This window comes from Myotis nattereri (genome assembly GCF_964212035.1).
Source record: "Myotis nattereri genome assembly, chromosome: 9".
NCBI lineage: Eukaryota > Metazoa > Chordata > Mammalia > Chiroptera > Vespertilionidae > Myotis > Myotis nattereri.
This window is the reverse complement of record NC_138084.1, coordinates 82,211,711-82,238,448: the sequence shown is the minus strand read 5'-3', so window position 1 is coordinate 82,238,448 and position 26,738 is coordinate 82,211,711. Positions and strand designations below refer to the sequence as shown.

General features: G+C 51.4%; 1 protein-coding gene and 1 long non-coding RNA gene across 2 annotated transcripts in view; both read left to right on the top strand.

Moving 5' to 3' along the window:
• The window catches only part of LOC308524290, a 721,936-nt gene that overhangs the window by 549,837 nt on the left and 145,361 nt on the right, over positions 1-26,738 (top strand). The window lies entirely within an intron of this gene.
• Positions 21,074-26,705, top strand: THY1 (Thy-1 cell surface antigen). The gene is made up of 4 exons (XM_081098363.1): positions 21,074-21,540; positions 23,888-23,948; positions 24,601-24,930; positions 25,607-26,705. The coding sequence occupies exons 2-4, from the start codon at positions 23,912-23,914 to the stop codon at positions 25,717-25,719; spliced, it is 480 nt and encodes a 159-aa protein (XP_080954489.1). The 5' UTR covers positions 21,074-21,540; positions 23,888-23,911; the 3' UTR covers positions 25,720-26,705.

Below are 26,738 nucleotides of genomic sequence, written 5' to 3'. Positions count from 1 at the left end.
TGATAGAGGGCGGCGCCCCAACCCCCTGATCCGCCCTGCTCTGTGTGTGACAGGGGGCGGTGCCCCAACTCCCCTATCAGCCCTACTCTGTGTGTGACAGGGGGCAGCACCCTAACCCCCGGATTGGCCCTGCTCTGTGGGTGACAGGGGGCAGCGCCACAACCTCCCCATCAACCCTGCCTTGAGTGTGACAGGGGGCGGTGTCCCAACCCCCCAATCGGCCCTACCCTGAGCGTGACTGGGGGTGGCATTGCAAACTCCTGATCTGCCCTGCTCTGTGCATGACAGGGGGCAGCACCCTAACCCCCGGATTGGCCCTGCTCTGTGGGTGACAGGGGGCAGCGCCACAACCTCCCCATCAACCCGGCCTTGAGTGTGACAGGGGGCGGTGTCCCAACCCCCCAATCAGCCCTACCCTGAGCGTGACTGGGGGTGGCATTGCAAACTCCTGATCTGCCCTGCTCTGTGCATGACAGGGGGCAGCACCCCAACTCCCCAATCGGCCCTGCTCTGAGCCCGACCAGGGGCTGCACCTAGGGATTGGGCCTGCCCTCTGCCACCCAGGAGCAGGCCTAAGCCAGCAGGTCGTTATCTCCCAAGGGGTCCCAGACTGAGAGAGGGCACAGGCCAGGCTGAGGGACCCCCCCCTTCCCCCCGAATGCACAAATTTTTGTGCATCGGGCCTCTAGTTTATGATTTAATAAAACACTCTCAGCAGAGTGGGACTAGAGGGAATATACCTCAACATAATAAACGCCATATATGACAAACTCACAGTCAACATCATACTCAATGAGGGAAAACTAATGGTGTGTCCCTTAAGGTCAGAAACAAGACAGAAATGTCCACTTTCACCACTCTTATTCAACATAGTACTGGAAGTTATAGCCACAGCAATCGGACAAGAATAAATAAAAAGCATTCAAATTAGAAAGGAAGACATAAAACTGTTATTATTTTCAGATGACATGATATTGTACATAGAAAACCCTAAAGACTCCATCAAAAAGTCGAAGAGAAGTGATAAATTAACTCAGTAAAGTAGCAGAATGCAAAGTATTCAGAAATTGATTGTACTTTTATACACCAAAAAATGAACTATCAGAATGAGAAACTGAGAAAACAGTCCCATTTATAATTGCATTAAAAAAACACCAAAATAAAATGCCTATGAATAAATTTAACCAAGGAGGTAAAAGACCTGGACTCAGAAAATTAAAGGCCTGGACATTAAAGAAGATACAGGTAAATGGAAGCATATACCATGCTCATGGATAGGAAGACTTAACATGATTAAAATGTCTATACTACCAAAAGCATTCTGTAGATTCAACACAATTCCGATCAAAATACCAATGGCATTTTTCACAGAACTCCAACAAATAATGCCAACATTTATATGGAACTACAAAAGACCCCAAATAGCCACAGAAATCTTGAGGTAGGGAACCTTTTGTGGGTATGACATTACCTGATATCAAACTATACTAACCATTACCTGATGTCAAACTATACTACAAGGCTATAATGATCAAAACAGCACGGTACTGGCTTAAAAACAGACACATAGATCAATGAAACAGAATAGAGAGCCTAGAAATACTAGTAAATCCACAACTATATGGTCAATATATAACAAAGGAGACAAGAACACAGAATGAGGTAAAGACTCTCTATTCAATAAATGGTGTGGGAAAATTGGACAGAACATGCAAAATATGAAACTAACCCACCTTATTACACCATATCTAAGAATAAACTTGGGCAAGGCTCAGTGGTTGAGCATCGACCTGTGAACCACGAGGTCACGGTTCAATTCCCAGTCAGGCCACATACCCAGATTGTGGCTTGATCCCCAGTAGGAGCCATGCAGGAGGCAGCCAATCCATGATTCTCATCATTGATGTTTCTATTGAGAAGGCTAAAAAGGGCTAATTCAAATGTAACCCTGATATTTTGGGGGCTAGCAATTGGAATCCATGCCAGCAAGCTAACCTATAATTAAGACATTACCTCCTTCCCAGAAACTGGTCTTGCAGAACCTGTTACAGAGGCCATAAACCTGTGAACAGTGCACTGCCCCTAGAGGGAGGGTTACCCATCAGCTATGGCCTGGAGACCCCCAACACCTGAGGGCCTCCTTGCAAAGTCCGCGAAAAGGACCGGAAGCATAATCCATGTTTGCGGGACAAAAGACCACAGGGAGATATAAAATGAAGGCTCCTGCATGTTTCAGCACTCAGATTTGGAAGCTATTCCCTGAGTCCGCTGGCATAATTAAACAGTGTCCCACCATTTCCTTAAAGCGTCGCTTGGTTTTCTTTGGTCTTCTGCAACACTATCTCTCTTTCCCTCTCCCTTCCTCTCGGAAATCAATAAAAACATATATTTAAAAATAAAAAACAAAGATGCTACTGCAGCTATGATACAACATCCTTAATATAATTAGAAATCCTTTTATTTAACTGAGAAGGCCTACTAGGCACCATCTTAAGTTTTCCTGGGGTGTTAACAAAGATTCTACAATCATACCCTGGATTTAATCTTTAACTTTAGATCAGCTCTTACTTTGAAAATTTGTTGCCTGCTGGAGAGACTAGAAATGAGAACTAGAGTTCTTTTCCAACCCAACAAACCAGACATCCTCGTTTAGCTCATCTCTCTCTCAAAACACCGATGCAGCTGGAAGCAGCCAGAGGGCACTTCCAAGCTTCCATCTCTAGGACCTGGAGAGCATGATGCTGAGTGAAATAAGCCAGTCAGAGAAAGGTAAGTATCACATGACCTCACTCATGTGTGGAATCTAGTGAACAACAAATTGATGAGCAAAAATAGACCCAGAGACATAGAAGCATCGAACCAATGAACTCATATACATACATGCATAACCCACCGACACAGTGAGTGGTGAAGACTTGGGGGGCGTGGGGGTGAGAGAGGGCAGGGGGACATATGTAATACTTTCAACAATAAAGATTTATTTTTTTTAAAAAAAAGATTCCATCTCTAGATCTCTTCAGCCAAACCCACAACTTCAGGAAATACGGCCCATCCTCCCCATCAGGGAGCTGCCTGTTATCATGGAAAGATTGACAACTTTGTTGCAGAAACTAGAGCCGCCAGCCCTTTGAAGGCCGCCAGCCTTTGCATACCCACAGGCCTTTGCATATCTCCATCCTATGAACTACCCGTTTGGCATATCTTTTGCCTCCTTCCCCATGTAATCTTTGTCCTTCTACCCAATACAAGCAGTGGCTTATGGTGGGGAGAGCAGATTTCTGTGGGTGACCTGCTGCTCTCCCACGCTGCCGGCAGGATTAGAATGAACACTCATATGTGATTCAAGCCCACCTCTGCTGAACTGGCTCAAGTAATGACAGGCAGCCTGGACCCCCTGGTTGTCTGGTTATAGATCCAGCGTCCAAGTTGTTTCCTCACTACTCTTGTGAATACTTCTCTCTTCTCTGCGTCCAGCGCGGCTAGAGAGCGGTCCGGCTCATGAGCAGGGGCGGCTGGGGATTGAGAAAATGGAAGCTGGGGCGGGGTGGGACCACTGTCCTCTGATGGAGAGACAGGGACCCAGAGCCAATACAGCGAGTTTACTTTATACAGCAAAAACCAGGAAGTTTTACTGAAGGTCGAGACAAAGGAGATTAAGTGCATTCTTGGGTGGGCCTGAGTGGAGTCCTCTTCATCCCTGGTGGTTGGCTGGATTTAAATAACAAAACCCACCCGCTGGCACCTGGGCTGAAGGTCAAGCTGACAACACTCCTGCCTCTGGCAAAGGGAGTTCCCAGGATGTGGCTTTGCCTACCCACTGGTTTCAGCTGACAGTAATTAAAGAAACGCCCCTGTGCCTTCCCAGGCGCGCTCTACACTCTTCCAGCCTCTTCAAAGTTTGCTCACTGCTCCTCTAGCCTGCACAACAGTCGCACTGCTTTCCATTCAAACCTGCGCCCACCACCCAGTTCCAAAGCCAGTGCCACATGTCTAGGTGTGTAAGATAGCACCATACTCCTAGGTATCAATGTATAGATCAGGTATCCACTGTCACATGGACCGATCACCTAAAACAATAGTTTAAAGCAATCACCCTTTTATTCACCTCATGGATTCTATGGATTAGGAATTCAGACTGGTCTCTGTCCCACCGTATCTGGGGCCAGCTTGAAACTCGAACAGCTAGGGGGGCGCCTCAAAGAGTGTGGGTCTAGGAGTATCTGGAAGCTTCTTTTAAAAAAAAAAAATTATAGATTTTTTACAGAGAGGAAGGGAGAAGGAGAAGGATAGAGAGTTAGAAACATTGATTCAGTTGCTTCCTGCACACTCTCTACTGGGGATGTGCCCACAACCAAGGTACATGCCTTCGACTGGAATCAAACCTGGGACCCTTCAGTCCGCAGGCCGACGCTCCATCCACTGAGCCAAACCGGTTAGGGCTGGAAGCTTCTTTATCCACATGTCTGAAGCCTGGGCCGAAGTGACTCTGAAGCTAAATTCACCTGGGACTGTTGGCCAAAGAGCCTACATACACGATGCCCAGCCCTGTGAGGAGGGCTTCCTTACAGCATGGCAGCCTCGGGTCCTCCGACATCTCACATGAAGGCTCTGAGAGGGAGTGTCCCAGCCAACAAAGTTAAAGCTCTATGGCCTTTTAAGACCCAAATTCAAGTCTTTTTTATTTTATTTTTATTTATTTATTATATTTCAGAGAGGAAGGGAAAGGGAGAGACAGAAACATCAATGCTGAGAGAGAATCATTGATCAGCTGCCTCCTGCATGCTCCACACTAGGGATCGAACCTGCAACCCAGGCATGTGCCCTGACTGGGAATCAAACCATGACCTCCTGGTTCATAGGTCAACACTTTTTGAGCCACGCCAGCCAGGCCCAAATTCAAGTCTTTTAGCATCGCTCCTGCCATACTCTAGTGGTTGAGGCAGTCACAAGCCCATTGAGATTAAAGAAGGGACACAAACTTCACTTCTTGATGAAGGAATATCAAACTCGGATCCAGGTTTTAGGATCGCCATTGTGAGTGTATCGGGGATAGTCCATTCCCGTCCTAGGAGGTGTCTGTTGGGATTACGCATGCTTCTGTGACCATGCGGCAGACGAGCTGGGGACTAGTGGATTTTATTTTTTTATTTTCTTTGTTTTTGAATTATTATTTTTTAATTAAATCCTTATTGTTCAGATTATTACAGTTGTTCCTCTTCCCCCCCCCCCCATAGCTCCCCACCACCAGGTTCCCACCCCACCCCCTCCCCTTACCACCCCCCCTATTGTCCTCATCCATAGGTGCACGATTTTCCTCCAGTCTCTTCCTGCACCCCCCACATCCTTTCCCCCCCAAGAATAGTCAGTCCACTCCCTTTCTATGCCCCCTGATTCTACTATATTCACCAGTTTATTCTGTTCATCAGATTATTGATTCACTTGATTCTTAGATTCACTTGTTGCTAGATGCATGTTTGTTGTTCATAATTTGTATCTTTACCTTTTTCTTCTTCTTCCTCTTCTTAAAGAATACCTTTCAGCATTTCATATAATACTGGTTTGGTGGTGATGAACTCCTTTAGCTTTTCCTTATCTGTGAAGCTCTTTATCCGACTTTTAGTTCTGAATGATAGCTTTGCTGGGTAAAGTAATCTTGTTTGCAGGTTCTTGCTATTCATCACTTTGAATATTTCTTTCCACTCCCTTCTGGCCTGCAAAGTTTCTGTTGAGAAATCAGCTGACAGTCGGATGGGTACTCCCTTGTAGGTAACTGACTGTCTTTCTCTTGCTGCTTTTAAGATTCTCTCTTTGTCTTTTGCTCTTGGCATTTTAATTATGATGTGTCTTGGTGTGGTCCTCTGTGGATTCCTTTTGTTTGGGGTTCTCTGTGCTTCCTGGACTTGTAAGTCTATTTCTTTCACCAGGTAAGGGAAGTTTTCTGTCATTATTTCTTCTAATAAGCTTTCATTACCTTGCTCTCTCTCTTCTTCTGGCACCCCCACAATTTGGATGTTGGTACACTTGAAGTTGTCCCAGAGGCTCCTTACACTATCTTCATATTTTTGGATTCTTTTTCCTTTTTGCTTTTCTGGTTGGGTGTTTTTTGCTTCTTCATATTTCAAATCTTTGACTTGATTCTTGCAATCCTCTAGTCTGCTGTTGGAACTCTGTATATTATTCTTTATTTCAGTCAGTGTATGCTTAATTTCTAGTTGGTCCTTTTTCATAACCTCGAGGGTCTCACTAGATTTCTTAAGAATCTCACTAAATTTATTGTCGGTTTCTAGAAAATTCTTGAAAAACCTTAAAATTGTGGCTTTGAACTCTATATCCAGTCGTTTGCTTTCCTCCATTTCTGTCATTTGTGACCTGTTTCTTTGTCTCTGCATTTTTTATGCTTCCCTGTGTTGGTAGAGTAGCTTTCTGTGCTAGGTGTCCTATAGGGCCCAGTGGCTCAGCTTCCCCAATTACCTGAGGTGGGCACTCTTGGTGCACCCTTTTGTGGGCTTTGTGCACAGTCTTGCTGTAGTTAAGCCTTGATTGTTCTAAGTATCACTGGGAGGAATTGACCTCCAGGCCAATTGGCCGTGAGAATCTGCTGTGTCTGCAGTGGGAGAACTTCTGTGCTGGAGACATCCTTCTGGGGCAAGACTTGCTTCAGTGGGACTTTGGTGCTCACTGAGTCTGCCCCCTGAGTGTGTCCCTTATGGTTCTGAGGAGTTGTAATCTGGATGGTCCCACTCTGACCACTGGGTACACTGGCTCTTGGATCTCTAAGGAGGTGCTAATTTAGTCTCTGCCTGAGGCTACCCAGCAGGAGCTATGGAGAGATCTGCAGATTCCTCTTCTTTGTTTGGGGTTTGGAGGTGCCCAGACAAGGCTCAGCTGTAAAGCAATGCAAGGTGCTGTGGGGCCTTAGGCTTTCTCTTGGAAGTTCTGGGTCTCTCTGACCCAGCTGCAGTTTGTTAGGTAATTTTCAGATTGCAAAGGGCCAGGCCTTCCATATGCAAAAGCCTCTGCCACAGCTTGGGTGGGGTGGGGTCTCAGGGGATCAACAGGGTGGAGCAAGCAGCTAAGGCTGCTCCTCAGTCCTACCCTAAGAGGCCCTGAGTCTCAGTGTCCCGGTAAGCACTGCAAGCACCTCTGAGAGAAAGCTGCCCTCGAGTTCCGACCGATGCCAGACAGTCCAGTTTCTCCTCGAATGAGTCTGGGTCCCTAGAGACTCTCCTGGAACTGGAGTTCAGAGCAGTCAGGAGCTTGTGTCTCCCTCCTGATTGAAAAAGACAGCCGCGTCCTCAGTTCCAGCCCTTTCCACGTGAGCCTCCGTACCTTTGCACTTTACTTCCACACCTCCCCTGAGTCTCAGTGTGCTTTTCTCTTTCCTTCTAGTTGTAGAATTTCCACTCAGCCAGCCTTCCTGTGGTTCTGGATGATGTCCGTTTTGTCTTTTAGTTGTATTTTTGAAGTGGCTGTGCGAGGCAGCAATTTCCGGTGTTTACCTATGCCGCCATCTTGGTTTTCCTCGACTAGTGGATTTTAAATAGTGGTTGGTAGAAATGGAGGCTCCTGTTCTCCATGTGGCTAGCACACACCTCCTCACAGGGCAACTGAGTTCCAAGAAGGCAAGTCCCATGGTACAAACACTATCGAGTTTCTGCTTGGATCATATTTGCTAGAGCCCACTGGCCAAAGAAAGCCCACGGCAAAGCCCAGAAGCAATGTGGAGGGACTACACAAAGGGCCTGGATACCAGGGGCATTAGGTGGCATTTAGTGTAACAATCTACCAACCCGAGAAACTCCCTTTCATCTTCAAAGACTCAAGTCATGATCCAAGTCCTCCAAGAAAGCTCTCTATAGGCTGGGTCACCAGTCAAGCCCCCCACCCCCCTTGGGGCTCCCACAATGCTCTACACATCTTTACCTCTGCTCCTACCCTACTTTTTTCTAATTTTCCATGTACCATTTCTGTCTCCCTCATTGGACAAGCCTTTGAAGGCTGACTGTGCTCTATGATTAATTAAACATCAATGAATAAAGTGAATCAAAGAATCCAATTAAAATGTGTGGGGGTTCTCCAGCCTCGACCAGCATAGCTTGAGAGCAAATGAGTCCTGAGTAGGGGCAACTGGGGATTGAAAAAAAGAAAGAAAGAGACAAACACAGAGACAGTAGGGAAAGCTGGGACCAGGTGGGACACTGTTCTCAGATGGAGAGACAGTGGCCCAGAGCTAGTGCAGCGTGTTTATTATATGCAGCATGATACCAGGAAGTTTCAGACAAAGGAAATTATGTGAAATCACGCTTAAAGATGAAGCTGCAATTCTTCCTTCCTGTGGCTTCTTGTAATTGTCAGGCCTTACTGAGCCTGAATAATTGTGTCTGCTCCTGGCACCTGGCTGAATTTAGATAATGACACCCACACCCTGGCACCTGAGCTATGGGTCAGGACTGACAACATTTCTGCCTTTGGTAAGGTATGTTTCCAGGACATGGCTTTGCTGATGCCACTGGACTCAGCCAACAACCTTTGCTCAGGTGCTCTCCCAGGTACTCTCTACATCTCCCCATTTTTATTTTTATTTTCCCATTTTTATTTTTTAAATGCAGCTTATGGACATCTAATTGGAGCCTTCAGACTTGGGAACACAGGAGCTTGCTGCTGACTGAAAGAAAGATGAATAATATTAGTGGTACACAAAGGAATCCTATTAGGTACCAGGCGGTGTGTTTTAACATATTCCATGGATTAAATCCTTTTAAGTCATCCAGCAATTTTTTTTCCAGCTTCGCAGGAGATATAATCTCATCATGACTATTTTGTTTTTTGGTTTTTAATTAGTTTTTTATTGATTAAGTTATTACATATGTGTCCTTATCCCCACATTACCTTCTATCACCCCCACTCATGCCCTCACCGCCCTGTTGTCTGTGTCCATTGGTTAGGCCTATATGCTTGCATATAAGTCCTTTGGTTGATCTCTCCTCCTTACCCCCGCCCTCCCCTACCTTCCCTCTGAGGTTTGTCGGTCTGATCGATGCTTCTCTCTCTCTGGATCTGTTTTTGTTCATCAGTTTATGTTGTTCACTATATTCCACAAATGAGTGAGATCATGTGGTATTTTTCTTTCTCTGACTGGCTTATTTCACTTAGCATAATGCTCTCCAGTTCCATCCATGCTGTTGCAAATGGTAAGGATTCCTTCTTTTTTACAGCAGCATAGTATTCCATCGTGTAGATGTACCACAGTTTTCTAATCCACTCACCTATTGATGGGCACTTAGGCTGTTTCCAAATCTTAGCTATGGTGAATTATGCTGCTATGAACATAGGGATGCATATATCCTTTCTAATTGGTGTTTCTAGTTTCTTGGGATATATTCCTAGAAGTGGGATCACTGGGTCAAATGGGAGTACCATTTTTAGTTTTTTGTCATCATGACTATTTTGAATGGCTTGAACATGCTTGTATAGCCACACTAGGTCTATACTGATATTATGATGCCATATTCCTTGTAGGTGCATTTTTATTTTATTCTAATCCCATAGAGAATTGTCATAGCGGGCTGAAGTCACACAAATATATGTAAAAGCAGCAAGGCATTGCAGCTGCTGTCTAATCTTGACACTTTCTAATTGATTGCCTAATCCTATCACTACAGCTTCCAACGCATTGACTAGTAGCTTTGGTTCTAGAGTTCGGTCTATATCTTCTTGATCATGACGTGTAACCGAGGTGTTCTGAGCCAATTCATTACAAACTTTGCACTCTGGAGGCTTTGGGTCAATGCAAGAGACGCAGTCACAGCAGATGTGATGACAGTAACGAGGGTAACAAGACCAGAACTAATAAGCCCACAGCACGCTTTCCTGGGAGAGCTGATTGTGCAGGTCCTGCGATGCCTGGAGGCCTGTATCATGATGCCATTTTCCTGTTATGTGGGTAGGAAGCATAATAAAAGAGGGTTGCTTTAAAATTAATATATCTTCATTCAGCCTGGAAACACAGCTGGTAAGGTTACAGTGATGGCATTGGACAGCATAATGGGTTCCTAATCTGGTGATGTTCACATTTCCAGTCACCAATACACATGGGGCTGGACACAGGCTCGTAAGCCATGGCAATGGATCGATGAACATGCTCCTTTAGTATCAGCTAAGGAAGAGCCAGTAAAATTAAGAGAGTCAAGGGCAGCAGCTAAACACCAAAGATCTTTCTGCAAACCTCCTGTTTCCATGGTCAGGGTGTTACCCACAAACCCTCCTGGTGACATAGGCTCATGATGGGGACGTTCCGCATCAAGCCTGTGGGACCAATCCAAGACATACAAGTCAGAGCCAGAAATACTATGTCTCACTGGTACAGGGTTGGCACAATCTGGCCATTAAGGAAATGCTCCCAGCTCAGTAGTGGTGCTATTTGGGCAGGAGGGGAGCAGGGGATCGCGATCAGACAGCCATCAGGTGGCCTTAGGGAACCCCAGTTTAGTAACTGTCTGAATATATTTTCCCATATCCCAGGGGCCTGCAATGTTAGCAATGTCTGAACCTCCATAGGACATCTTATTTTCTTGGCTAAGCTGCAAACATCCTGAAGTCCCCCTTTTAGATAAACAAATAGGGGGCTCCCCACTAAAGACATCCTATCTAAGAAAAGACAAAAAGGGCAATTGACCATACCTTCACTACGCTTCCCATTGGCTAATCAGGGTGATATGCAAATTAACTGCCAACAAAGATGGCGGTTAATTCGCATACATAGGCTCCAAGCACGAATCTCTTCATGCAACAGGCCTCTAGTTATAAGTATAATCACCTTGGGAATTAGGAGTCATGTGTTGGTCGGAGCTACCCCCGACCATATTGGTGTTGTTCGTAAACACCGGCACTGATTCCCCCGTCCAGGTGGCTGGGTTGACCAGGGGCGTCTGGAACATATGTCCAGTAAGTTTCTGCTGTAGTCAGACCTACCTGGCAGCTGACAAGTGCCAGCACAGCAATAAAAAGGGTGGAGGGGTTACCTGGACCCCTGACCTTCTACCACTTGTTGAGCAAGGATGGTCAGCTGCTTCAGTTGACCCCATGTGGGGACACTAGCTTCTCGGGTGGCCCTGGCCAGCTGCCCTCTGCTCTTCTCCTTCTTCGGGGCCGGTGGCTGAGCCAGTATCTTCACCGGAGGTGTGATCTTCAGCTTCTTGAACGGCGGGATGAGCTGTTCTCCCGAGTCCAGGGTTGTGACGCACCACTCGCTCTGGCACCCAGATGGGGTTAGAGGCACCTTCTGGAAAGATAAAAAGGTGGCCTCTTCCCCACATCGTTACTGGATCCAGCCCTCTCCACGCCCTGTTTGTAAATCCTTCCATTACACCATACCTGCAGGTGCCACAGCACCAGGAGCTTGATGCCTCATTGTCACCATTTAAAAAGTGTAAAGTGTAAAGGGCATGATTCACCTGATGCTGAGGGTAACGCCCACCTCACCCTTTCTGTTGTAACTGAGTCTCCAGGGTCCGGTTGGCTCTTTCTACAATTGCTTGTCTTTGGGGGTTATAGGGAATTCCTGTTTTATGTATTGTTTGGTATTGCTTGCAAAACTGCTGAAAGGAGAAGCGAGTATAAGCAGGCCCACTGCCTGTTTTTCTCTCTGGGGGCTGCCCCACGACTGGAAAAGCCGCCAGGCAGCGATTGATTACTTGCTTTGTGCTCCCCTGTTTGGGGAGTAGCGAACGTGAAGCGTGATCCAGAGACATGGATCCACTGAAATCTGCCCAATTCAGGCACAGGAGTGACATCCACCTGCCAGATGTGATTAGGTTTAAGGCCTCGGGGACTTACCTTAATGCTGGCACACGGGGGGCACTGCCTAACCCTCCGGTGAGCCTGCTCGGAGGAAATGTGCAAGGCAGAGGCGTGTGATGACGCAGGGCATGCGAGGCCTGTGCCATTTAATCAATTTCCTTTTCACATTTCTTTCTACAAACTTTCTGTAACTTCCACAGACATTCTGACACCTTTCAGAAGTAACCACCGTTAGAAACCATCTTCTTTTTCCTTCAAAATGCATAACCATGCCTCAGACCTGCCACTCAGTAAATATTTCTACTCTAATATTCTTTCTTTCTGTCATACCTTCAGCAATTTGTACAGACCTCTTCTTTCTTTTTTCTTTAAACCTTAATTTTTCAATGATTACCAAAAAGTAAGCAGCCAGCATTTCTTAGATTAACATTTTTGAACATACTTTAAATGCACTCTTACTTTTAAGAAAATATGCATTCAACAAAGTACACGAGACCTTCTGCAATAAAAACTAAGAGCAGGTGAATTAAAACTTGTCTAGCAATCAATGTTTCGGTATTTTTATGTTATTTTAAAATAATTTAGATGTTTACCATTTCACCCAGCAATGTTTTAAAGCCTTTAAGTTACAAAACACGTGGGAAAATCACGTACAGTTCCATGAGGCTGGAGAAAAGGCAGGGGAGGGGGGAGCAGGCCCTGCAGCCCGTTCCCAGGCCTCTAGCCGCTTGGATTCAAACTGCTACCTTTTTCCTTAGAGATGCATCTACGGTTACTGCTGTGGCTTCTCTACTTCTACAGGGAGAAGGGCGACTGGCCCCTTCCTCCCACAGAGAGCAGTCAGTCTCCTCTTGACTGACTGGACTTTTATTGTTAACATATTTATAATTATTACTGAAAAGCTTTATCACAAATTCTTCATTTTAGTTACATTTATTTATTATATCTTAACAACTTTGAGATTTGAAAGCCAATATCACCTAAAACATTTTCTTAACCATGATTGCCCTTTCTGTTCAAAGATAGGACACGCTAATCCGGCTGGGAGTCGAACCCCCCCCCCCCCCCCCCCCCCGGGACCAAGGAGCCACCCTTATCATGGGAGCATAAATCTTGTTGTCCAACCTAGACTGCATAGCTTACCTCCTTATGTAATTTCAAGTATATTGTGTTGGTCTAATTTAGTTCAAAAATATTTCTTTTAGTAGATCTTTGTGTCACCTCAGGGCCCTTGGGGTGTCACAAAGCTGTCTCCCAGTTAAACTCCTGAAATATTACATTCAGAAAAGCTGTCAAATATACCTAATTTAAAGATTATTAAAACTTAAACCAGCCGAAACCGGTTTGGCTCAGTGGATAGAGCATCGGCCTGCAGACTGAAGGGTCCCAGGTTCGATTCCGGTCAAGGGCATGTACCTGGGTTGCGGGCACATCCCCAGTGGGGGGTATGCAGGAGGCAGCTGATTGATGTTTCTCTCTCATCGATGTTTCTAACTCTCTCTCCCTTCCTCTCTGTAAAAAATCAATAAAATATATTTAAAAAAAAAAAAAAAAAACTTAAACCAGTTTTAACATTAAAGATTTGGTCTTGACCACAAAATTAATCCTTTCCGATCTGGCTAATAAATTGTGATATTTTAATAATTCCATACTATACTTTGAATTGTAGAGAACACGCTGGGAGACACACCTACCGCCGGCCCTTCTCTTGCTGCCATGCCCCCAAGGTCAACCTTAGTTCTGCCTCGGCTGGCCTGCGTGGGTTTGTGACTTCACAGGCAGGAGCCGACCACCGGTCCGGTCCGGGTCCCGTTAATACCGACACTGCCAACTGGACGTTTAATGAATGTGGTGCTGGGCAGGGCTTTGCGAATTTCTCCGCCCTGCCGAGTTCAGCAAGCACTGCCTCCCATCTGCCTGGCCTGGAAACTGAAACCTCAGTTTATTTTTATTTTTTCCATTTTGCCTCAGGTGGGGAAGATAATGGTTTGTTAATCACAGGCAGGCTTGGAATTAGCTGGCCTTTGTTCAAACTTCCCTGGGTTGCAACCTCCACAAATTTTACACTTTCAAATTAATCTTAGAATTTAAAATTTTTAACCTAGCACAGCAAAATCATAAATCAGGGAAGAGCAAATTAAAGTCCCTAAAAGTTAGAAAAACAAAATTACATTACAGACATACAGACAGAAATCTTACTAGCTAAGAGTTTCTGGTGGCCTGGGAGGGGGAGAAAGAAGGCCGCTGCTGGGAAATTCCTTCAATCCCTTCTATGAGGTTCAGCCACTACAGGGAGCCTGAGCCTCCAGCAAAGTGAAATATGAAGTCACTTTCCCTTTTGGCCAAGCGCCTGCATCCAGCCGGAAAGGCTGGGCAGCTGCAAGCAAAACCTTTCTCATTATCTGAGTCATCCTGCTCACAGCGATGCTTGTCCACTCCGCCCCAAACTCTAGCTCCCACTCGTATGAGGAGGTGAAACTCTATCAGGCGGGCTCTTGACTGGGGCTGCAGGAGTGACAGGCAAGGAGGCGGCGGCGCAGAGGGGGCAGTGGTGTGTTCAGAGAGTCGCACCCTCTGCTGCAGGCTGTGAAGCCATGGCCACGCCCTGCTGAGACTTCTTAACCGCCCCTGCGCCGGGCGAGCAGTCACGAAGTAGAGGCACTGCGAATGCAGGAACAGGGCCTTCTTCTGGACCTTCTGCTGCGTATCGGCCACGCAGCTGCTTTCCAGCCTTTTCCCAGGTCTGTAAGTCGACGGTTCCCTCTTCAGGAAACCAAGGGCGAGTTTCATTAACAAAATTTAAGAAATCAAGAATTTGACTATGCTTAACGGAGCATCCTGTAGCTGTAAGCATTGTCGTAAGCATTTGAGAATAGAGGTCTCTTTCCTGAGACCCTGAATTTCCCATGTTTTACACGCAGCTGTTCCAGCCTGCTCTTTACATTACGTCGTGAATTTGTTGCACGCGCAGCCGGAGCCATGCCCTCACTTTTATTGCTTAGAGCTCCCCTGTACTCAGGTCCCCTCTGGGCACAGACATGGGGTTCTCCAGCCACGACGAGTCCTGAGTCGGGGTGACTGGGGATTGAGAAAAAGAAAGAGACAGACACAGACAGTAGGGAAAGCCGGGACCAGGTGGGACACTGTTCTCAGATGGAGAGACAGTGGCCCAGAGCTAGTGCAGCGTGTTTATTATATGCAGCATGATACCAGGAAGTTTCAGACAAAGGAAATTATGTGAAATCACGCTTAACGATCAAGCTGCAATTCCTCCTTCTTGTGGCTTCTTGTAATTGTCAGGCCTTACTGAGCCCGGATAATTGTGTCTGCCCCTGGCACCTGAGCTATAGGTCAGGACTGACAACATGTCTGCCTTTGGTGAGGTATGTTTCCAGCACATGGCTTTGTCGACGCCGCTGGACTCAGCCGATGACCTTTGCTCAGTTGCTCTCCCAGGCGCTTTCTACAAAAATGTGGGTAGAGGTTCTGAATAGACACTTCTCCAAAGAGGACATGCAGATGGCCAATAGACATATGAAACGATGCTCAATATCACTAATCATCAGATAAATTCATGTTACAACCACATTAAGCTATCACACCTGTCAAAATGGCTATCATCAATAAATCAGCAAACAAGTGTCGGTGAGGATGTGGGGAAAAGGAACCCTTGGGCACCATTGGTGGAAATGCAGATTGGTGCAACCACTATGGAAAACAGTATGGAGGTTCCTCAAAAAAATTAAAAATGGCAGTATGGAGGTCCCTCAAAATGGAGCCAGCGATAAAGTAACAGGCTTCTTTAAATTAAGTGTTGACATTTCTATCTCCATCAGGGCTCTGTCCTCTTGCCTCAGCCCTGCGTTCTAAGAAATATCATTTATGTTTGTCCTGCTCTCCAGTCAGCCATGCAGTTCTTCAGGGAGTGAGCTCACTCGGGGCGTTGCCTTCAACTAGAGATGAGGAGAGCCAGCAGAGTGAAGAGCAGTGGCTCCAAGATAGGTTTTTTTTTAAAATTTTATAGACTAGTCACATTTCCAAAGAAGTTTGAGGCTCAACAGAAAGTTATCAATTTTCTCTTTTTGCCTGGCAAGGCCATTAAACACAGACCATCCCCACTTCACCAAAGCAGAAAGGTATCACCTTAGACCAGGGGTGGGCACACTTTCTGACTCGAGGGCCACAGTGGGTTCTTAAACTGGACCGGAGGCCGGAACAAAAGCATGGATGGAGTGTTTGTGTGAACTAATATAAATTCAAAGTAAACATCATTACATAAAAGGGTACGGTCTTTTTTTTTTTAGTTTTATTCATTTCAAACGGGCCGTAGTTTACCCACGGCTGCCTTAGATTGAAAATAGAGGCCTTGCCAAGGAAGGGGAAGTATGTGGCCTCCATTAGCCCAGAACTAGGGTTCAACAGTCTGTGCTGTTCTGACTGACACCTGGTAAGATTGGGAGGCCTTCCCGGGACCTGACCACACATTCTCCTGACTCGGGACCAGGCACAGCTCCTGATTACCCCTCAGTCGTGGGCTTCATTCCCTGCCAGGCCACAAAATCATTCCAACAAGTCCGCCTCCCCCTCCATGGGACACAGGGCCAGCCCAGCTGCTTGACATGACAAAGCCTGCTTCCCGGCTCCTGGCTGTTCCCTCGGTCCCCCAGCGCGACTCCTCTCTGGCCCCAGACGGCAGGCAGTGTCCTCCTCTGGGCTGTGAGCGTGTGTGACTCATCAGTTACTGTTGCTCTTATCTGTGCAGTGTCAGATGTCAGAGGCTTAGTCATCTCCCAGCCCTAGAATGGGAATGCCTCCCCCCTCGACGAAGTGAAGGAGAGGTTATCCCACAGGCAGCGCCTGACAGCCCTGTGCAGACTTCCCCACGTTGTCCTGTGCTTCCCAGTTCACCAAGAACCAGGAAACCCATCTGGCAGAACTCAGAAGCCCCCGGCCCGCCCCCCGGGAGCCGTGGAGAGCAGTGTCGGTGGAGTGGGGGGGGGGGGGGGGTGGCGGGGATCGAGCTCTTCCCGGCAGAGCTCCAAAGTATTTCTCTGGCCTTGGACAAACCATTCGCCTTCCTAGGCCTGGATTTCCTGCTCTAAAATGATGGGATGGCCCAACCAGCGTGGCTCAGTGGTTGAGCTTCTGAAACCTATGACCTAGGACAGGGGTGGGCAACCCCTGGCACGCATGCCAAACATGGCTCGCCGGTAACTTGCTGGCACTCGAAACCCTCTCTTACAATCTTCCATTTACAGTTGTGAATCTTTGTTCTCAGTGGTGAATTTTGTTAAGTCTCGTAGTAGGAGTAGCCTGACAGATGAAAGTAGTAGCTCGTGCATATCTCTGAAGGTCACGAAATATAAACCTGATGTAAAATCTCTGTCATCAGTGATGCAGCAGCAAAAGTCCCACTGATAATATCGAACGGAGTCATAAAGTTTTCTGTCGGACTATCAGTGTACATGTATACATTAAAAAATAAATGTATTGCCCTGATCGGTTTGGCTCAGTGGATAGAGCGTTGGCCTGCGGACTGAAGGGTCCCGGGTTCGATTCCGGTCAAGGGCATGTACCTTGGTTGCGGGCACATTCCCTTGTGCAGGAGGCAGCTGATCGATGTTTCTCTCTCATCGATGTTTCTGACTCTCTATCCCTCTCCCTTCCTCCCTGTAAACAATCAATAAAATATATTTTAAAAATATATATATATTATTGATTTTTTTACAGAGAGGAAGGGAGAGGGATAGAGAGTTAGAAACATCGATGAGAGAGAAACATCGACCAGCTGCCTCCTGTACACCCCCCACTGGGAATGTGCCCGCAACTAAGGCACATGCCCCTGACGGAATCGAACCTGGGACCCTTCAGTCCGCAGGCCGACGCTCTGTCCACTGAGCCAAACCGGTTAGGGCAATAAAATACATTTTTAAAAAATAAATAAATAAATGTATTTGTCATCATCATATACTGTGTTTTTGTTACTCAAATGAATTTTATTATTTCTTTTTTTTTTTTTTTTTTTAATATATTTTATTGAGTTTTTACAGAGAGGAAAGGAGAAAGATAGAGAGTTAGAAACATCGATGAGAGAGAAACATCGACCAGCTGCCTCCTGCACACTCCCCACTGGGGATGTGCCCACAACCAAGGTACATCCCCTTGACCGGAATCGAACCTGGGACCTTTCAGTCCGCAGGCCGACGCTCTATCCACAGAGCCAAACCGGTTTCGGCATATTATTTCTTCAAGGCTCTTCACATACGAACACATTAAGAGATCTCAAGTAGGCGTAACATGTTCTCAAAAAATTAGGGTTGGCACACAGAAGAATTTTGAGTCAGAGATTTTGCTGGTTTTGGCACGCACTCACAGAAAGGTTGCCCACCCCTACCTAGGAGGTCACAGTTCAATTTCCAATCAGGGCATATTCCCACATTCTGGGCTCCATCCCATGTGGGGCCTGCAGGAGGCAGCCAATGATTTCCTCTCATCATTGATGTTTCTATTTCTTTCTCCCTCTCCCTTACTCTCTGAAATTAATAAAAATATTTTTTTAAATAAAAAAGAAAAGAATGGCCGAAACCGGTTTGGCTCAGTGGATAGAGCGTCGGCCTGCGGACTGAAAGGTCCCAGGTTCGATTCCGGTCAAGGGCATGTACCTGGGTTGCGGGCACATCCCCAGTAGGAGATGTGCAGGAGGCAGCTGATCGATGTTTCTCTCTCATCGATGTTTCTAACTATCTCTCTCCCTTCCTCTCTGTAGAAAATCAATAAAATATATTTTTTTAAAAAAAAGCAAAGAATGATGGGATCACTTGTCACCTCTGTGGTTTTATGAAGAACAATCTGATGAAATCAGTGAATGAGAAGAGGGAATAATAGGTAAATTCCCTTAGTCACCCTAAAGGAGCCAGCATTTGAGTGGAGTTCTGATCCCAGGCGCCTCCAGCTGGAGCAACCACAAATGGTGGGAGAAGAAAGGTCAGGGATCAACAAACAGCCCGGGTCTGCCAGGACAGTCTGCCTTGGGTTGGCACCTTTCACCCTGCCTGCTTTCAGCATCTCCCTCCTGTCCCATCAGGAAACGGGAGTTTTATTCTCCTCCTCCACCCTGTGCTCCCAGGCCGTCTCATTTGATGAGCCATGAATGCGATCGGACACATGACTGCCTCTCCCTCCGGAGTCCCCACTCCCCTCCCTGCCTGGAGGCCAGCGCTTGGGGACCCGGAATGTAGGGCAGGTTCTCAGAACTTATCAAAATAGCACAGCCAGGCCTCCTGCCAGCAACACTCAGAGAGGGGCTGTGAAGCGGAAAACAGCGCATGGGGTCTCCGCGGATCGGAGCCCCATCCGAGCCCAGACAGCTTTTGTAGTTGATGGGCCTCTGGGAAGCCCATGTCCTGCCAAAGCGAAAACAGGAACTGTCTCCAGCGCCGATCTGTGTGCGCATGTGAAGTGAATGTTCTTAGCCCGGCCTGTGTGGCTCAGTGGTTGAGCGACTATGAACCAGGAGGTCAGGGTTTGATTCCTGATCAGGGCACATGCCCGGGTGGCGGGATTGATCGGCAGGAGGCAGCCGGTCCTGATTCTCTCTCATTATTGATGTTCCTATCTCTCTCTCTCCCTCTCCCTTCCTCTCTGAAATCAATAAAAATATATGTTTTTAAAAAGGAGTGAGAGAATGGTCTGATAGCAGACCAGTGCCCTGCGGTCCCAGACCCCACGCTGCCGTGAGTCAGCTCTGCTGAGAGAGGGGGCAGGGCAGCGGCATTAACTGCCCCCAGAGCTTCTGCTGTTTCCCAGAGCGGTGTCGGGGCTGCACTCCACGAGGCTCCTTCCAGTCAGAGCCCATCACGCTGAGTGCCGGGGCCATCGAAGCCCAGGGTGGGGAGGAGAGTCCCGCTGCCAGCCCAGGGCCGGCTTCCAGAAGGGCCATTACAGTAATGGGCGTGCAGCGGGGTGCGGGCCGCTACGGAGAAATGGGAGAGGAGGAGGCAGGCAGATGGGGGGGCACGGCGGGCCCACAGGCTGTCCTGACCAGAACTCACAAAGTGGCCATGAGAATGCAAATCAGTAAAAGGATCCTTCGTTCAAAAAGTTCCCTCACCTGTGGGAGGCGGCCAAGTGGTCAGCGCTGGCTGTAAACAGGAAAAGCCCAGCCCTCACCAGTTCGGCTCAGTGGCTAGAGCAGGGCTGGGCAAACTTTTTGACTCGAGGGCCACAATGGGTTCTTAAACTGGACCGGAGGCCGGAACAAAAGCATGGATGGAGTGTTTGTGTGAACTAATATAAATTCAAAGTAAACATCATTACATAAAAGGGTACGGTCTTTTTTTTTTTTTAGTTTTATTCATTTCAAACGGGCTGGATCCGGCCCGCGGGCCGTAGTTTGCCCACGGCTGGGCTAGAGCGTCGGCCTATGGACCAAAGGCTCCCGGGTTCGATTCTGGTCAAGGGCAGAACCTCAGGTTGCAGGCTCCTCCCGCCCCCGCCCTGGTCAGGGGCATGCAGGAGGCAACCAGCTGGTGTGTCTCTCACATCCATATTTCTCTCTGTCTCTCCCTCTCTCCCCCACTCTCTCTAAATCTCAATGGGAAAATATCCTCGGCACGGATTTCTTAAAACATGTTTTTAAAGGAAAAGCACCAAGAGCTTCTGGTGCCATCGGATGGGAGGCGCCCAGGACAGGCGCCCGGGAGGTGAAAAGCTCGGTCCCCGCTGTTCCTTTCCAGTCGGCCCCGCTCCTCCCTGCCCGCAGCTCCAGTGTTCCCCCCACTAGGCTGGGCCTTGAGAATTGGGGTTCGCCAGCCCAGGTAGACTGGCAACTCTCCCACTTCCTAGCCATGAAATGGGGTGAACCCAGCAGACTGTTGGGGGGGGGTGCCCAGCACAGTGCTTGATGGAGAACAGCAATCCTGCCCTGGTCTGGAGACCAAGCACACAGGGTATTCAGGGACTTGTGGGGGGGAAAGAAAGAGGGGGGCAGGAACCTTCTAGAAGGTTCTAGATTTCTAGAACCTTCTAGCTCCCTGCACAGGGAGTTGCCAGCCCAGGAACTGATCCGGTGCCCCAGAGGAGCCAGCCCCTGAAGGCTGGGTGTTAGGATGGGGGAGTGGGGTGAGGGCTGGGACCTGGAGAAACGGGGTGCAGTGCTGCCCTGCTCCCCAAGGGCCGCTCCAGGGTGGGAAACACCCTGCCATCTTCCTTTGGAAAAAGCTTGTCAAATTCCAACTCCAAAACCTCTTGGGGAGCCTCCCTAGCAGCTAAGCTCGGGCTGAAAGGAAGCAACAAGGTGAGGCCGCTGCCCAAGGGGGCCGCGGGGGCCTCCGCCTCCGCCCCTCACCCCTCGGTTCCCCGCAGGTTCGGAGCCCGGGCTGGAGACGCGGGGTGCGCAGTAAAGGGGAGCCATCGCCCTGGCGTCTGGGCGGGGGCCTGTGCTCCCCAGCCTGACCCCCACCAGGCCCGTCAGCCACTGGTGAGGCCCGCGCGCACACGGCCACCCGCCCCGCCAACGCTGGCCGCCTCCCCCTCCCCCTCCCCCTCCCCCTCCCCCTCCCCTTCCCCCTCCCCGTCCCGCTCCCTCGGCCTCTGATTGGCCGCCCCTCCAGCTCCTCCTCTCCGCCCCCCACCCCCACCCCACCCGGGGAAAACTGCGGCCACCGGGCGGGCGCAGCAGCGGGCGGCGTCTCTCGCGCGCAAAGAGCAGGAGGCCGGCTGCAGCGGCGGCGGACCCAGCAGGTGGGAGCCCGACCCTGGGTGGGACCCGCTGCGGGGACAGGGCACCCGGTGCGGGGACAGGGCACCCGGGGCAGGGACAGGGCACCCGGGGCAGGGACAGGGCACCCGGGGCAGGGACAGGGCACCCGGGGCAGGGACAGGGCACCCGGGGCAGGGACAGGGCACGTGCCGCGCGAGCCCCCGCAGCCCGAGGCGAGGCTGGGAGAGGCGGCCGGCGCCCGGGAAGGAGCTGCGCGGCGCCCGGGGAGGTGGGGAGGGTCGGCGTCCCCGGAGAGGGCGCGGGCAGACGCAGCCTTCGAGCCGGGGTCCCGCCGCGCCTGACTCCCAGGAAGGCCTCCGCGCTTTCACCCGCGGGGGAGGGGGCGGTGGCCCCTGGAGCCGGGGCGCTGGAGGGCCACCGGGAGGAAGGGCCCAAGGACACCTTGGGCTCCGCTCTCCACCCAGAGGATCCGAGCCGCGCTCGCAAAGGCCGGGGTGGGGGGTGGGTGGAGGCGAGGGCGTTAAAATCGGGGAAAGGGACCGAGGTGCCGAACGGGAGAAGCTGCCCTGCGACCTCGGGCGGGCATCCGAGTGACGGGGAGCCGCAGTGCCGCGGCGGGCGGGCGGGGCTGGGTGAAGGAAAGCGCTGGAAAGCGGTGAGGGGGGAAGGGAGAGCTCCGTGGGGGGCGGGGGGGAATGAACGAAGGAACAGAAATCAGTGCGGGCGCGGAGAGGGGGTGGCAGAGCCTCGCGGGGGCTGGTCCGCTGAGAGCCGGGCGGAGGAAGTGAGGACAGGCTGCGCCCCTCCCGCCCCAACCCTCCCTGTGGCCCCACCACCCCGCACCCCACCCGCCTCCCCTTCTTGTTCTCGCCGCTGCTTCAGCTGCTGGGTCCCCAAGCTCGCGCCTCTCCCCATGGCTCGGTGTCCGCGAGCCAGATGCCACCTTCCGCAGCACCTCCAGGTCCCTCTCGACGTGGCTCCGCAGCCGCGGGACCCCAGCCTCGCCAGCCGCAGGGCGCCGCGCGGGGGCCCTCGACCCTGCGAGCCACGCGCGCGCACGGGGCAGGGCCGCGCGCATTGCAGGCCCCTCCCGAGGCCGCTCCCTGGCGCGCAGGTGCACAGCTGGGTGCCTGCTGAGTCGCCTGCCTTGCCAGCCAAGATTGCAAAAATAAAATACATTTTTAAAAAGGCAGGGCGGAGAGCCTAGGCCTCAGACCCCTGAAGCCGGGCTGGAAAACAGGCCCGGGAGTCCTGCAGGGAGAATGGGACATCTGGGAACCTCTTGGTTCCCAGGGGAGCAGCGCCCGCCCCGTTGGAGCAAACGCCTTAGCTGTGAGCCAAGTGTGGTGCTAGCTGGGCGCACGTAGCCGTAGCCGCACGGCCACTGGCCACCGGGGGGAGGGCGGCGGTTTGCCTGTCACTCACGAAGGAGCATCGAGCCCGACATGTGTCATGTTCCTTCATGACATCACACCCGCTGGGTAGCGGACCCAGAGGCGGCCATTCCTTGAGCATCTGGGGAGCACTGCCAGGGAGTGTTTGCACGTTGAGGATTTCCTTCTGAATGGGAACTAGGAAGTTCCCGGGTGAGCAGTTTCTGTCTTAAACCCTTTTCGGTCCAACCTGGAGGCTGACTCGACAGACCAGGCGCTAGGAGCAGGTCCAACGTCGAGGCTGAGGTCGACACCGCAAACCGGTTCAACAGTCAATCCCATCAATTAATTTGGACCAGCCTGTTTGAATTCCAGAAATAAAATTGGACCGCAGAGGGTTGGGTTTCAAAATGAAGAGCTGTTTGGAGCCGGGGCTGGGGCAGGGGCACAGTCCCTTGCACCGAAGGATTGCTGGTTCCATTCCGGGCAAGCACGTGCCTTGGTTGCAGGCCCCTCCTGGCCGGACACATACAGGAGGCAGTCCATGTCTCTCTCTCCCCTCCCCCTTCCCTCCTCCTCCCTCCCTCCCTCCCCCTTGCGTCCCGGAGGTCGGTGGAACAGCAGTGTAAATGAACTGTGCACTTGAAGTGGTTAAGATGGTGAATGGTGTGCTATGTGTACTTCACCACAATTACAAAGTAGGCATCCCTGCCTTCCTGGATGGAAAGGAAATGCTAGAATGAGAATCACTCGCTGAGAGCCGCCCTAGCGAGTGATCAGCACAAACTCATGTCACAGGGCCTGTCCCCTCCCCCTGCTCTCCCTGAGGAAGGTGGGCACTTGGCATCTGGGGAAGGGGGGGGGGGGGGCGGGGGGAAGGAGGGTGCGGTTTCGGGAAGGCTCTGCCAGCGCCCGATGGCCTGCGTCGCAGGGCCCCCAGCCCCCGTGGCACACCGGCCTCATCTCTTGGCTGACGCCCTGTTCCCACCCGCAGATCCTGAACCAAGCCCTCGGCACCATGAACCCCGCCCTCAGTATCGCTCTCCTGCTGACAGGTACTGGGCAAGGGGTGGCTCGGGTTCGAGCATCCTGGCTTCCTTCCTTTGAGAAGCTAGCTTCTTCCTCCTGGCCTGGGAAGGTGGGGACTACGGAGGAAGGGCTCTTCTTTTTTTAAAATATATTTTTATTGATGTCAGAGAGAGAGGGAGGGAGAGAGAAACATCCATGAGGAGAGAGAACCATGGATGGGCTGCCTCCTGCACAACCACACCAGGGATCGAGCCCACAACCCGGGCCTGTGCCCTGACCGGGAATCGAACCCATGACCCCTTGGTTCCTGGGTCCAAGCGCAACTGCTGAGCCACGTTGATGGGGCAGAAAGGTGCTTTTTCATCCCTACGTCAGCGGAGCCGCCTGGCGGCCTGGGGTGGTTTGGGAAACAGTTCACAGAGCCCACCCCGCATGGAGTGGGAATCTCCGCTGGGAACCAGGAACCTGCGTCACCTCCCCAGGGTGTCCGGCCCCTGGGGCACGCGGTGGGACCAAGTCTGGGGGCCTGAGGGGGGCTAGGCTCGCAAGGGGTATGGAGGGGTGCTCAGAAGGCACCCCCTGTGCCCCTGGCCGGGCCCACTCTGCTGTGAATGTGGAGGGAGGCTTCCTGTGGGGCAGCCCCCCGCCCCCCGGCTCAGAGGGGGCGCTCTGGGGCAGGCTTGCAGGTGGCCGGCGGCCAGAAGGTGACCAGCCTCACGGCCTGCCTGGAGGACCAGAGCCTGCGCCTGGACTGCCGCCACGAGAACACCACGACGGTGCCCATGCAGTTCGAGTTCAGCCTGACCCGCGACGCCAAGAAGCACGTGCTGTTCGGCACCATCCCTGAGCACACGTACCGCTCCCGCACCAACCTGACCAACCGGAGCACCCTCAAGGTCCTCTACCTGTCCGGCTTCTCCTCCAGGGACGAGGGGCTGTACACCTGCGAGCTGTACCTTCCCGGCCAGCCCCCCAGCTTCTCCAACAGGAACGTCTCTGTGCTCAGAGGTGAGCACACCCCTGAGGCCCGGTGAGCGGGGGCGCTGCGGGGCGAGCAGGAGCAGGCAGCGCCTTAACCTCTCCCCTTCCTGTGCCCTGGGGAATCCCTGCCTTCAGAGAATGGGGGGGGGGGGGGTCAGGGGTCAGACAGGCCTCCCTCTCCCCACCTGGAAAACGGGGTTGACCCTCACCCACAGTTTTGTCTGTATTTTTGTTAATTCTCACCCAAGGATATTTCCATTGATATTAGGGAGAGAGAAGGAAAGACAGACAGAAATATCAATGTGAGAGAAACACATCAGACTGGTTGCCTCCTGCACGATCCCTGACCAGGGCCCCAGGCGGGGGAGGAGCCTGCAGCTGAGGTACATGCCCTTGACCGGAATCGAACCGGGACCCTTGGGTCTGCAGGCCAACGCTCTATCCACTGAGCCACAGCGTCTAGTCACCCCAGTTTTCCTGTGAGGACGCTTAGTAGAGATTGGGTATGATGTTTGTACAAGGACTCAGGACCCTGCGCATGGGAAAGGTGGTTGGTTCTGCTGGACCAGGTTGGCCCTGGTTCCGGCCGAGAGCCTCATGGCGCCAGCCTCCCCGGGGAGCCGGGCCATCTCCCCGCAGGTGGCGGCCTGGGCCCTCTCCTCATGCCTGCTCTACCCTCTCCCCATCTCTTCTCTCCCCACAGACAAGCTGGTCAAGTGCAGGGGCGTCGGCCTGCTGGCCCAGGACGCCTCATGGCTGCTGCTGCTGCTGCTCTCCCTGCCTCTCCTGCAGGCCATGGATTTCGTCTCCCTGTGACCTGTGACCTGTGGCCTGTCCAGACAGCTTCCTCCTCGGGGTCAGCTGACCCCTCCCCTAATCCCTTACATGCCTGGGGGAAATGGGGACCCCACCCTCATAAGGAGTCCCGTGCTGCATGCCATCATCTACCCACTCCCCATGCCCCCCAGCGCCTCCCACCCTCCACACACCACTGGCCTCTCCTCCTCGCTCCTGAGCTGCTGCTGCTTCTGTGGTTTATTCAGGGTTTCCTTCCTTTTCTTGGGGAGTGTGTGAAAATGGAAGCCAGGTTGGGGCCCGATGGAGAGTGAGGACAGGGGAGGGGCTGTGGGGCGGAGGGGTACCTGTGGGGGGGTCATCCCTGCCCCGGGGACCAGAGCCTGGGAGAGGGGTGGGCTTGGGTGCAGAGCACCCTCAGCAGCCCCGCCCGGATGCGAGGAGAGTGCTAGGGGCACCCTCCCCGCAGCCTGAAGCTGGTCTCTTCCCACCTCATCCAGTGGAGGCTCAGACCCTGCCCAGCAGCAGTGCTGACAGGGTGGGAGGGGGTGAAGGGAGAGCCCCTCCCCACTCCCCACACCCCACTCCCCCTTCCCTCCTAAGCACGCTAAGAAGGGGCCTGCTGCCTCTCGCTGCCTCCCCAGCAGCAGAGCGGGCGGCTGTCCCAGCCCCTAAGAATCCCGGACGCTGACCTGGAGGCAGTGAGGGGCCAGGGGAGCCCAGAGCCACGGGATCTGGCCCCAGTGTTTCTCCAGGAGGCAGAGGCGTTTCCTGCCCTCCCAGCCCCAGCTGGTGCCTGAGCCTCACCCCCTGCCCCACAGCCTGCTGTGGGGTTGGGGGGCGGCCAGGGGGGTGCCTGGGGCTGGCCCTGAGAAATGGATTTCCCTGACACCCAGCTCCCCGTCTGCCTGGCAGCTCTGCCTCGTCCTGTGACTGCATCGTGCCACCCCCGCTTATGACATCTCATTGAGGAAAAAGAAAGTTGCACAATAAACAAACCTCTGGAATCTGTGGTCCCCGCTCTGCTCCCTCCACCCCCA